The sequence below is a fragment of the Neophocaena asiaeorientalis genome, unplaced genomic scaffold (assembly GCF_003031525.2).
Source record: "Neophocaena asiaeorientalis asiaeorientalis breed wild unplaced genomic scaffold, Neophocaena_asiaeorientalis_V1.1 scaffold240, whole genome shotgun sequence".
Classification (NCBI taxonomy): Eukaryota; Metazoa; Chordata; class Mammalia; order Artiodactyla; family Phocoenidae; genus Neophocaena; species Neophocaena asiaeorientalis.
In genome coordinates, this window is record NW_020185331.1 from 1,500,372 (window position 1) to 1,513,340 (window position 12,969).

The window sequence follows — 12,969 nt, forward strand, 5'->3', positions numbered from 1 at the left end:
CCTTTTCTGAGTAAGCGTTTCTGGGGGAGATGCTACTTCTCCGCAGCATTTATCAGTCTGATTCATTGTATATTTACTTGTCTTCCTCCCTGGAGCTCACAGACTGTCTTTTGCTCAGCATCCCCAGAGCCTGGCAATAGTAGGGACTCAATAAATGAAAGCTGAGTGACTGAATGGATTCACCTTAATTACACAGGATGAACTGGCTGTGTTCACTCTGCCTTTGGGGCTTGGGCTCCACGTGGTTCCAATGTCTGGAATATTTCACCCAGTGGGAAGCTTGTCTCAAATGTGGGTGATGGAGGCTGGAAGTGGAAGAAAGAGGCCCAGTTCTTCCGTGGAATTGAGCCCACTTCTCTGAAATGCTAGAGTCTGTGTCAATGTCAAGTTTGCAGGTGTGGACAAGGAACAGAAGTCACCCCACTCCTTCCTACAAGGGCAGGAGATTTCTTCATTTTCTGGCCTCAGCCCACTTTATCCACAATTTTCTCTGGGAAATTTGGATGTCTATGGGCCCCTTCTTTCCTGTGATGAGACATGCTGGACGTGGAAACAATCTGTGGTGTCTCTGACTTAAGCCATAACCTGGCCTGAACCCGTCTCCCTCTGAGTTCATGGGCGCATCACATCTTCCTCTGCCCCACAAGCAACCCTGTCAGCTCTACTAGGCGGGATGGGTCCGAGGCATCAGTCTTGTCCAGTGCTGGGGTCCCCAAGCCACAGCCTAACAAGCTGTGAACATTTGATACTTGCTGAATGAATGAAAGAGTGAAAGACCCCACCATGCATATGTGTGTGTGTGTGTGTGTGTGTGTGTGTGTGTGTGTGTGAGAGAGAGAGAGAGAGAGAGAGCGAGAGCGAGAGCGAGAGAGAGAGAGAGAGAGAGAGAGAGAGAGAGAGAGAGAGAGGATCTGGGCTAGCCACCAGGAAGTGTTTTCCTCTCGTTAAAATTTGTTCCTGGCTCTGTTGGTGGTTCCAGAAACTCTCACTTTGGCTCAGCTTTGGCTCTGCTTAAGGATTTTTCTAGATCTTTCTGGGATAGCTAGAGGCATCTTCTGGAGTAAACTCAACAAGCTTGCTTCCCACAACCTTCCTTGAACATTTGTGGGGTGGACAAGTTGTCCTGGTTTGCTGGGAACTTTCCTGACTTTAGCAATGAAAGGCCCACACGCCAATAAACCCCTCAGTCTTGGACAAACCTAGAAGGATGATCACCTTGAGTGCGTGTCTCCTGAACATCTCCCCAGGTCCACAATCTGCAGGAGCTCCGGCGAAGTGCCTCGCTGGCCACCAAGGTCTTTATCCAGAGAGACTACAGCGATGGGACCATCTGTCAGTTCCAGACCAAATTCCCCCCAGAGCTGGACAGCCGGGTAAGGATGTCTTTTCCTAAAGTTGGATCATAGACTATGATGGAACTGAGGGGCTTATTAGAATACGTATATTTTTCCGAGAAAAAAATAGTATAGGAAACAACTTGCTCAGCCGCTTCAGGTGGAAGAACTAAATAATGTCCTTAACACTGTCTTGCTGGCACCTTCTAGGAAGTTAGAGCTGAAACACCTCAGAGATTTTCTAGTTCAGTGGCTCTCAAATTTCAGAGAATCACCTAGAGAGCTTGTCAAACAAATGCAAATTCCTGGGTCTTACTGGAATTTGCTTATTGGATGATACTAGGTGTCATCAGAGATGCTGACTCAGTTGCAGGACTGGGTTCAGGAATCTCTTTTTAGAAACACTTCTCAACCCGAGCTGCACATTAGAATTTCCTGGGGAGCTTAAAAAAATCCCAGTGCCCAGCCCACACCCAAGATCAATTAAATCAGAGTGTCTGGGACTGGGGCCCAGGCATCAGCATTGCTTTAAATTTCCCTGGGTGGTTCCACTGTGCGTCCGGGGCTGAGGATCTTAATTTTTAATGAGGAATCCCCAGGTGACGTGGAACTGGGTGGTTCACAGATCCCACTTTGAGAATCTCTGGTCTCTTGGTACAATGATCCTCATGCTGGGCTGCCCGTTAGAATCACCTGGGAGCTTTTGAGGAAACCTTGCAGGGCGTCAGCTTGGGGAGAATAGGACAGTGGTAGTCTTTGCTGCTTGGAAGCACCCTCTCGCTTCTCAGACCATTTGAATCAGAATCTCCTGGAGGTGAGACCTGAGTATGCCTATGTTTCAAAAGCTGCTCAGGTGATTTTAGTGTGTACCACAATTGAGAACAACTAAGCCCTTGAACCAAAACAGGCAACGTCAACGTCCCCTGGAAACACAGAATCTCAGGCTCCACCCTGGATCTACTGACTCAGAATTTGCATTTTAACCAGATCCTGAAGTTATTCATATGTGCATAAATGTTTGGGAAGCATTGCATTAGTTCATCCTCTCATTTAAGAGAGGAAACTCAGGGCCAGGAAGAGGAAGTGACGTGCCAAACTGACTGAGGGCCGAAAGGGCCTTGGTGTCCGACTCTCTGCTTTTTCACAGGACTCCTGTTTCCTTGGTGGGTACATAGATAAAACTGGGTGCCTGGGTGATCAGAGTCTTCGCAGGGAAAGCTTAGAGCCCTGGAGGAAGGGCTGGAGGGTGCTTTTCCCTCCTTCTCCCCACCTCGGACGGAGACGAGAGCCTGATGCTCCATCACAGGGTCTGCCGGTGGCATCAGAGGCCGTCAACCGAGGGCTCTGCCCACAGCCCCCCGCTCCAACTCAGCTACTTGGTTGTTTCATGGACCACTGGCCCCTTGCAAGGCATCAGCTTCTTCTGCTGAGTTTTGCTCCTGGTCCTGGGTGTATGTAGCCCTCACCCCAGGCCCCCTTAGAACTGGCCTGGGGTTGGGGGAGGGCAGAAGAAGGACCATGACCTTTCATTCAGCAGCCCAGGCAGATTTGAATGAGTTTGGGAGGGTGGGGCAGGGGTGGCCTTTGCTGATCTGACCCCTAAACAGCTTTTGGGGAGCCATGTAGATCTCCTCATCTTAGCATGCCTGTCCTTTGGGGCGGGGGTGATCCCTGAGATACAGCAGCAGGGCTTGGGTCCCAGACAGGATGGACATAATTTTCTCTATATGTTCACTCCAGGTCTTTATAGAAGTAGTGGCTGGGAACCCCAAAGCTTCTGACTATTTTGGGGGAGAGCTTTTGTTCTAGACAGGAATGGGAGGTCCCTAATTTTATGTGATGGGCAGTTCTGGTCCTGTGGGGGTGAGAGGGGGAGGGGGATGCTTAAAGAATGTAAAAAATGGGATGAGAGACACTGATACCTACTGAGTTTGGAGCATGACCTTCCACTCCAGGCTCCAGTGGAGGGCTGCATGGTGAGGGGCACAGACTCGGGTCAGAGCTGTGTAAACTTGGCCAAGTTCATGCAGCATTCAGCAAGTATTTATTAGGCGCCTGCAATGTATTGGGCACTGGAGATGTAGGAGTGAACACATGGACCTTATTTTCTATTAGAGGATACAAAAAAATTTAAAAAACAACAAGAAAATATGTAGGTGGTAACAAATACTGGAAATATAAGAGAGGAGGTCAAGTACAAATGGGGAGCTGGGCAGAGGACACGGGGTGCTGTCAGATAAGGCGAGACCTAAGCGGAAGTAAGGGAAGAGCCAGGGCAGGGGGTGTCTGGGGAAAAGTACTGCAGCTGAGGACACAGGCCCAAAGGACCTGTGGCATTTTCAGGAAGCAGTGGGCAGTCGGTGTGGCTGGAGTCAAGAGAACAAGAGATGGGATCAGAGGAGTTGCAGGGCCGGGCCCTGGAGGGCCTCACAGGCATGTAAGGACTCCTTGGATTTTACTTGGAGAGAGATGGGGAGACTTGGGAAGCTCTTGATCAGAGTTATGACATGATCTGACTTTAACAGTCTCCCTTGACAGGGCTGGGGGCAGGGAGACCACTTAAAGAGGTCAGAGATGGTGGTGATCTGGACCACAGAGCAGAGCTTCCATCAGGCTTCCCCTGTAAAACGGGGGTGGGAGTCGTACTTCTCTGATAGGACTGTTATGAGGGTTAAATGAAAGAATACATAAAAAGTGCCTGGCACAGAGAGCGTGCCTAGTGAATATTAGCTATTATGGTTTTGGATGCAGGCAGGATAGCTTCTCAGTTGTCCAGATGCATGGGGCTGTCCTGTTCTGGGTGACCTGTTGTTTTCTTTTTTAAGTAATTAATTAATTAATTTTTGGCTGCGTTGGGTCTTTGTTGATGCGTGTGGGCTTTCTCTAGTTGCAGCGAGCGGGGGCTACTCTTCGTTGTGGTGCCCGGGCTTCTCGTTGCGGTGGCTTCTCTTGTTGCGGAGCACGGGCTCTAGGCGCGAGGGCTTCAGTAGTTCTGGCACGTGGGCCCAGTAGTTGTGGCTCGCGGGTTCTAGAGCGCAGGCTCAGTAGTTGTGGCGCATGGGCTCAGTTGCTCCGTGGCATGTGGGATCTTCCCGGACCGGGGCTCGAACCCGTGTCCCCTGCATTGGCAGGCGGATTCTCAACCACTGCGCCAAGAGGGAAGTCCCCTGGGTGACCTCTTAACTGGGAGGAAGTGCCTCCTCCTGGAAAGACACTCCTGAGGTCTTACCCAATCACTCTCATGCTCTCCAAATGTGGAGAGCCCCTACTAATCAGGTCCTGAGCCCTCTCACAGCCACCACAATGGTGTGTGTGTGTGTGTGTGTGTGTGTGTGTGTGGCAAAGTCACTGGAATTCCTGCCTGATCACTGCAGAAAATGTTCACATCTTGGATTTCATGGGAATTTTCTGTTTCCAAGGGAGGTCAAGTAGTCATTCTTACTCCCACTTTACAGATGTGGAAACTGAGGTGAGAGTGGTTAAGTCATCAGTCCAAGGTCACACAGCTAGCTGATGGCCAAGTCTGGACTGGACCCCAGGTCTCCTGACTCCCTGTGTGGCGCTCCATGCGCTCCTGCAGCCTCGCCAGTCTTCCCTGTGTGACGCCAACCCCAACGCTGGTGCGGGCCCACCACTGCCACCTCCAGGGAGGCTGACCTGGGCCTGGCTCCCTGTCCCTCTCTCCCTCCAGATCGAGCGGCAGCTCTTTGAGGAGACTGTGAAGACCCTCAACAGCTTCTACGCAGAGGCGGAGAAGATTGGGGGCAGCTCTTACCTCGAGGGCTGCCTGGCCTGTGCCACGGCCTACTTCATCTTCCTCTGCATGGAGACCCACTATGAGAAGGTGGTTCCTTCCCCCACAGCCCCGCATCCCTTCCCCCAGGGCTCCTGGGCTCCACCCTCATCCTCAACCGGTCCCTGTCCTTGCAGGTCCTCAAGAAGATCTCCCGATACATCCAGGAGCAAAACGAGAAGGTCTTTGCCCCCCGAGGTCTCCTGCTCACAGACCCCGTGGAGCGTGGGATGAGGGTTGTATCCTTTCCGGCTGTTCCGTGCGAGGGCACAGAGCTGCCGGCCAGTGGGCCCCTGGTGAGGCTGCTGGGAGATGGGACCACCTTTGGGGCCTCTGTTCAGGGAGTTCCCAGGGTTCCCCACACCCCTGGTCATTGGCCCCTGCCTCCACCCCAAGTTAGTGCTGTTTGTGCATTTTAGGCTTCGCTTTTATTGAGCTGCATTTAATCAGTGCTTAATACATGCCAGATATCATAGTAAGTGCAGTGAAAATATGAATCCATGTACTTCTCATAAGACCCCTATAAAGTGGCTAACTCTTCTTATTGCCTTTGTAGCTGACCCTGGCTCAGGGCCGCCCAACTGGTGACTGCCAGAGCCAGGATCTGAGCTCAGGCCCACTCGTCAATGCTCTCGCATGTAACCCTCATTGAAGCCCGTTCAATGAGCAGGTCCTGTTGTTGCCCTTTCACAGATGAGAAAAGTGAGGTCGCGGTGGGAGGCTGGCATTCCAGAGGGTTATAGGTCTGCTCACTCCACCTGGTCAAGGTGTACATACATCCTGCCCCCCAGTCAGCAGCAGAGGGTAGAATTGTTTAAAAATAACTTTTACTGGAAAACTGACAGGAAAAGAGTAAAGAAAATGCAAATCCCAGAATCTCATGCTTACAAAGCCCAGGGACAGCCTCTTCTCGTCTTTGCGACTTTACTATGTGCCAGGCATTGTGCATTACATGTTTTATTTCATTTAATCCTTGCAGTAACCCCAAGATTCTATTATTATCCCCATTTTACAGATGAGATGGGTGAGCTGAGATCTGAACTCAGGACATCCAAGTCCTCACACTTCCTGTGCAGTACCACCCCCTCCTGGGCACATCCCCAGCCTGGGACACGGCGATTAGACGCACTAGAATGCAAGCTCCTGGTCTTGGCTGTGGGCAGGAGCATCCGAGCTGAGTGAGCGCAGGTGCGAGGAGGGGCTCGGGTCTGGCTCCCCGGGCCTCTGAGTCCTTCCTGTCTGGGAACCAGCACCAGCTCTGCCTCCCGCTTCCCTGCTGGCCTCTATTAGCCAGTTCCTGTCCGCTTGCATCCCTCCTTAACGCCGCCCCAGATCGAGATCTCCATCTACGAGGACCGGTGCAGCAGTGGCAGCTCCAGCAGTGGCAGTAGCAGTGGCAGCGGCAGCAGCAGCGGCGGGGCGGGTGGCCGGTGACTGGCCGAGAGTCCCTGCAGGGAGGTGTACGACTGGACTGAGGGCCCTGCAGACCTGCGGCGGCTACGCTACCAGAGCACCCGCTTCTGAGTCGTTCTCTGGGCCCACCCTGCTGCCCAGGGCAGGAGGGAGGGTGACCCGCCCAGTGTTGCCTGCGGGCCATCAACGGCGCCCCCTGCCCCTTGCCCCCTGGCAGGACGGTCCACTTCCTGACCTGGCTCTTACCCTACGGGGCTGGTCTGGGTCACACAGAGGCAGGTTTTCCAGGGGGAGGCTGGGGTGAGGACAACACAATTTGGACAGCCCCTCTCTTCTGCAGCTCCCTTCCCAACACCCCAGAAGAGGATCCAGGTCTGTCACGTAGAGAATTCCCCTCCTGCACGATTCCTCACCCCAAATCCCACATCCACCAGGACTCCCTCCATCAGGGCCCTGCTCCCCATGGCCGTCTCCCAGTGTCTGCTCTTTCTGATGCCACCACGGGGCCTCTGCCTGTCTGTGACCCTGCCTCCACCGAATTCAAGGTCTGGGGAGACAGGAGTGGTCAGCCTATGGGCGCTGCAGTGGGGAGCTCTTCAGCCCCCTCCTGACCTCTTCTAGACTCATGGTGTCCCTGTCCTCCACCCAGAGCCTGGAGGTCATCTTAGCCTTGCCAAGAAGCGTCCAAGTCCTGCGACTTCGCAGGCCACCGGGTGCAGGTGGTGGGGCACATGGCCTGGGGCTCTGAGAGGTTATATGGGGGTCTAGAGAAATGCCTCATGAAGAGATGTAGCCTTGGGGGGTTTAACCGCCAGAACTGGAGCCAACTTCCTGAGATTAGAACCTGCACGTGTGTGAGAATGAGTGTGTGTGCACGCAGGCACATGTGTAAGTGCACATATGTGAGTGCACTATGTGCATGAATGCACCTGTGTGTACTGTGTGTGAGGGCAGGTGTGTGCATGAGTGCATGGTGAGTGCACTTGTGTGAGTGTGTGTACACATGCGTGTGTGCATGTATGTGAGTGCACTTGTACGTTCCCCTTGGCTGCTGGGCCAGTGACCCCCTCTGCATCCTGTCTTATCTTCGTGCACCACGGTCTGGCTGCTTCTCTGTGTGGGTCCAGCCTGTCCCCCTGTAAATAAATGTCCTAATGTCCCTTGCCCCTTGCCTGGGCTGCCAGGTGGCTCTCCTTCCTGGCCTCTCCCCTACCTGCAAGGTTCTCCCCACCTTCTGACTGTACTGTGTACATTCTGACGAAAAAGAAGTTGGGGTTCTAGAAGAACAGAGCCAACCTTCCAGGGCCTTCTGTGCCCCCCTCTCAGTCCCTCATGACAAGGCAACGGGGCCATGGACACTGCATATTCAGCCCGCCCAGGCTCTGGGGCTCCCTAAGGCTGTGTAAGTGAGGCTTCTTTGGAAGGTCAAAGGAGCTGCTAACCCGCAGGGGAAAAGGCAAATTCCTTTCTTGAAAGGAAAGAGGGGTGTCCAGCCAATGAGGCCCTGGCTGCCGACACCCAGCAGCCCCATCCTGGTGCCTGAAGATGGACAGAAGGAGACTGCCTGCCTCAGCTGGCAGGAGGTGCTAGAGTGGATATGAAAGACCAGCTAGCCAGGTAGCTTTCTGGAACCAAAGAGGGGTCTGGTTTTCTTTTGGATGCAGGAGCAGCATATAGGGAAGTTCCAGAAAGCTGGAGAGGGCCGCCCAGCCCCTGAACCTAAGTGGGTGCCGGTCCAAGGATGCCCCGGGTGAGCTTGCAGCCCACTGGGCTCCAGCACAGCCCCTACCCCTATACCCACCCTGGCCCACCGTATGGCTGGGGCTGACCTGTGCGTCTCCTGTGGGAGGGCTGGGTGTAGGCGATGTGGTGGCCTTTTGCTTTATTATTTCTTTTTCCAATAAAAGGCCTTGCCTAGCTTGAGGCTCTGTGCTGCTTCTCTCCCCCACGGTGGTGGGAGGCCAGATCTGTGCCCCAGGACCACGGCGAGGAGGCAGGGCTGAGTGTGCTCCTGAAGAGGCGGTGCCCTGACACGGGCAGGACGGTCCCTGTCTTCTTGGAGCTTGCAGTCTAGTGGGAGGCAGACACTCTGCATCCCTAATCTGGAGGCTTTATGAGGCCCTGAGATCCTTACGTGGGGGGAACAGGTTAGACTGAAAGCCAGGTCAAAATCAAGTCACGGGGCTTCCCTGGTGGTGCAGTGGTTGAGAGTCCGTCTGCCCATGCAGGGGACACGGGTTCGTGCCCCGGTCAGGGAGGATCCCACATGCCGCGGAGCGGCTGGGCCCGTGAGCCATGGCCGCTGAGCCTGCGCGTCCGGAGCCTGTGCTCCGCAATGGGAGAGGCCACGACAGTGAGAGGCCCGTGTACCGCCAAAAAAAAAAAAAAAATCAAGTCATGGATTAATTAGATAAATACCCATTTCTTGAGCTCATATCTGTTCGGGGTTGGATCACACAGGTCACTCGGTTCTAAAGAAAAGTATGTGGGTGTTGGAACCTAGTAGAGTTGTGTCTTAGCTCAGGCTCCAGACGTGCAGGCTCAGCGGCCACGGCTCACGGGCCCAGCCGCTCCGCGGCACGTGGGATCCTCCCGGACCGGGGCACGAACCCGTGTCCCCTGCATCGGCAGGCGGACTCTCAACCACTGCGCCACCAGGGAAGCCCTGTTTCTTGGCTTTTATAAAAATAAATAACATTTAATGAGCACCTACTGTGTGCCAGATACTTCACTAAAACCATGTGGCACAGATGTGGGAGGACATTTAAAGATCATCTAAGTGAGGCAGAATGGAGGCCCAGAGAGGGTGAGTTACTTGACCTAGGTCACACAGCTGGTTGATGATAGTGCCAGGTTTAGAACCAAGGTTGTCTCCTGACCCAGTGCTCACTCTGACACTTTGGGGATGACACCCTAATGGAAGTTGCCCGAGGCTGTAGGATGGCCGGGGTCACACATTCAGGTCTGTGGGACAAGAGAGGATCCCACCAGACCATGGGAACAATGGCTCCACTTCTGGGTGGGGGTCTGGGGGGGGCCCTCTCTGAACAGGATCCTGCGTTTCTTCCCTGTTTGTACTTTCTGCTTCTAAGGGGCAGCTGGACTTGCTGACTCTGCTGAAACCTGGGGTGTGGGTGGGTTGTCACAATGGAGGCTGTTCTTTAACATGCAGGTAGGTTCATTTTGTCTGTCCTGTTTGCAACATTATTATTAGTAGTAATAATAAACAAACAATAGTAGCTAACATTTATTTAGCACTGACTATGTGCCAGGCACTAGGCTAAGACTCTACATAATTCATCATTCAATCCTCACAACGACCCTCTGTGGTGTGGACTATTATTCCCACTTTACAGATGAAAAGACTGAGGCTCACAGAAGTTAAGTAACTTGCCCAAAACTATACAACTAGAAAGTGGCAGAGCTTGGCTTTGAATCCAGACAGTCTGACTCCAAACTGTGGGGAAGACTATACCAGCTTCAGAGACCCTCTCAGCCATCCTAGGGTGAGGATTTGGCAGATAACCCAGGGAAGGACTTGGAGGTGTGCCTCGGCTCCAAGGGAGGTCTGGTACCTTCAAGCCCAGGGCATCACGGGAGTGTGGGTGGTTGGGCTCCTCATGGGCGTGCGGGGCCCACAGGGGCAGCTTGGTGAAGGGCAGTGAGGGGAGAAGCCGGCTGAGGCGTGGCTTCTCTGCCTGGCTTTCCTCTGCTGGCTCAGTTATGGGGGAAGTGGCAGCCATATCCCTGCAACCTCCTTGCCAGCCAGAGACAGGCCCCATCAGGCCCCAGGAGCAGAGGAACCCTCAGGCAGCTCTGGGCTGCTGCTCCCCCATCACTGTCCCCTGACTCCGCTTTCTGGCTTCCTTTGGCCAAAGGCAGGGGTGTGTGTGAAAACCAAAGGGTTTACAGAAGCTCATGGTGCCACCTAGTGGTGGCATCTTGCACTGCACCCCCCAAATCAAAGCAGATGGGGCCAGAGCATCTCAGCGGCTGGGAAACTTCTCCGCGACCCTCAAACAAGCAGCTGCTCCCACCTGCAAGGACTTTTCTGGGACTTCCAGAGTGGCGTGGGGCAAAGATGGAGTCCAGTCTGTGGTGACTCTTTCTCCCTATGGCCAGCCACCGGGGTGCTGCCTTTCTCCTGGGGGTCTTGCAGCCTGGGAAACATGACCTCCCTTCTCCATAGCTCTGGAAGGACTTACAGTGACGAGGTGTCTGGCAGGAGGCACCCACACCTGGTTTTGGCTTTACTCTTCACCATGGGTGAAGGCAATGCAAAGAGCGCCCCAAGTCAGACCTAAATTGGAGCTCTGGCTTCATGACAGTTGCATATGGTGGAAAGACCTGGAGCTTTAGTTTCCCCAGCTGTAAAATCGGGATACTAGTACTTTACAGAATTGCCTAGACAAGTGCTTCTCATTCTTGGTCGTAATCAAAGTTACCTGGGGAGCAAGAAAAACCACTGATGCCTGGTCCTGTCCCCAGGGATTCTGATTTCATTGTTCTGGGGTGCAGCCTGGGCATCAGGAGTTTTAAAATTTCCCCTAGAGATTCTAGAGCGAAGGCAAGGTTGAGAACCCCTGGTTTCGACGGTACCTAGAGCCTATGAGCTTTTCACAGGCCTCTGAAGATATCTGAGACCTGAATGGGAAAGTCGATCGGTTCCATGAATTCAGCCAGACACAAAATGAGTATGAACTCTATGATTGCACGTATAACACGTTCTAATACAGGCAAAACTAATCTATGGTGTTAGCAGTCAGGATAGCGGCTGCCCTGGGGTGGGGGGCAGCGAGTGGAAGGGGGCCTGGGGGCTTCTGGGGACTCCTGATGAGCTGTTTCTCCAGCAGTTACATAGGTGTGCTCACGTTCAGAGCATTCATGGAGCTGTACACTTAAGATTTGCATATTTTCTACAAGTATGATACATTTCAATGAAATTTACCAAGAAAGTTCATTGGCTTCAAAATAGGAAAAGCACAAAACTGAAATTAATGTTTTATTACATATCTACAAAATGTAACATTGTCAAACAGTCAACTGCAATTTAACTCGAGGGGTGTGTGTGTGTGTGTGTGTGTGTGTGTGTGTGTGTGTGTGTGTGTGTGTGATTTAGTGCGAGTTGTGGATGTGTATGGAAATGTTTGATATGATGAGGGGTGGGGCACTTAAAAAAGAAGGTCCCTGGTACCTAAGGAAATCTTAGAACAGCCCAGGTTTATGCCAGGAGCTCTTAATCTTGACCCCTTGCCCTTGTATGCAGAACGATGTACCTTCAACTGGGGAAGAGAATCCACAGCTTTCAGCAGATTCTCAAAGGGGTATGTGACCCCCCCAAAAGGTTAAGAACAACTGGTTTTGAGGAGCCGGTGAGAAGCTGGCCACGAATGTGCCTGGCATGAAATAGGTGTTCTTTCCCTCCTTTCAAAGTCCAGCCTTCCGAGGTTTCCACAGAACCCTGCTCAGGCGACTTTGGGAGGATTTATTCTCCCGGCGGCACTGAGAGCAGATTGTGCTGTACGCACAGCTCTTCCTCTAAGAGGCTATTTAAAGGGCCTGTCACTTCAGCATCTGCTGGACCGCAGAACTTAGCGTCCCAGAGCTGCACAGGGACTCGTGGTTTTGACAGGGATGATGGAGGAGGTGGAAGGGTATGGAGGGGGTCAGAAAGCTGCACCGGTCCGCAGACCCCTGGTCAACCGCTTAACCACACTGAGTCTTAGCTTGTCATTTGCAGAATGGGAGCGTTGTGAGAAGGCATCTTTGTAAATGATAATCTGTTTCTCCAATGTAAGGTATTGTTATTGCTGGAGTTACACTAGGATCTCATTATACTGTGGCCTCATGATGTAGATTCATAGCCAGGCTCCAGATTCTTGCATAGAACAAGCAAAATCCAAGGGTTCACTGATCCCCTAATATATGCGAGGAGCTCCTGTACAGTATTATCCCATTTTGCTCTTTAACGCTCTTGTGGGTGGTTATATTTGAATTCTCACTTTATAGATGAGGAAATTAGACGGTTAAGTGGCTTCACGAGCGCCCACAGCTAGTTAGTGTCGGAGCGAAAGCTTGAACCTAAGTCTCCGATCCCAAATCCATCTCTTATTCTGTGACTGTGTGTCACAGTTAGACAAAAGGTTCCGTTCTGCCTGGATTGACTCATGAAGACAGATTTCAGGCTCAGAGAGAAGCATGTGGGCAAATGCAGACACAGAAAAATTAGATTTGCAGGGGCACGAAGGGGCTGGTTATTTTGGAGTAATTCAAGTTATCGATTTCTGTAATGGAAAAGTGATTGCGGACCAGCTACCACCTGAGAGCTGTGCTGAGCAAGGCCCTGGAAGGGGAAATGTTATACACAGCTTACAAGGCCTTGTGGTGGGGATGGCCTTCCTCCTGTCCCAGTTCCCCTTGAACTCTTGG

At 52.6% G+C, this 12,969-nt stretch overlaps 2 protein-coding genes across 3 annotated transcripts in view; one reads left to right on the forward strand and one right to left on the reverse strand.

The window, feature by feature from the left end:
- The window catches only part of GOLGA7B (golgin A7 family member B), an 11,902-nt gene extending 5,341 nt beyond the window's left edge, over positions 1–6,561 (forward strand). The window contains exons 2-5 of the mRNA XM_024735074.1: positions 1,248–1,373; positions 5,026–5,178; positions 5,265–5,366; positions 6,460–6,561. Of these exons, the coding sequence (XP_024590842.1) occupies positions 1,248–1,373; positions 5,026–5,178; positions 5,265–5,366; positions 6,460–6,561 (483 nt within the window). The remainder of the gene's footprint in view (positions 1–1,247; positions 1,374–5,025; positions 5,179–5,264; positions 5,367–6,459) is intronic.
- Positions 1–12,969, reverse strand: part of CRTAC1 (cartilage acidic protein 1) — a 154,454-nt gene that overhangs the window by 1,313 nt on the left and 140,172 nt on the right. Inside the window, exon 15 of one of the 2 annotated variants that reach the window (XM_024735070.1) lies at positions 1,334–1,389. The exons of the other annotated variant lie outside the window; for it this stretch is intronic. Within the exon in view, the coding sequence (XP_024590838.1) occupies positions 1,334–1,389 (56 nt within the window). Of the gene's footprint in view, positions 1–1,333; positions 1,390–12,969 lie in introns of those variants that run through there. 2 annotated transcript variants of the gene reach the window in all.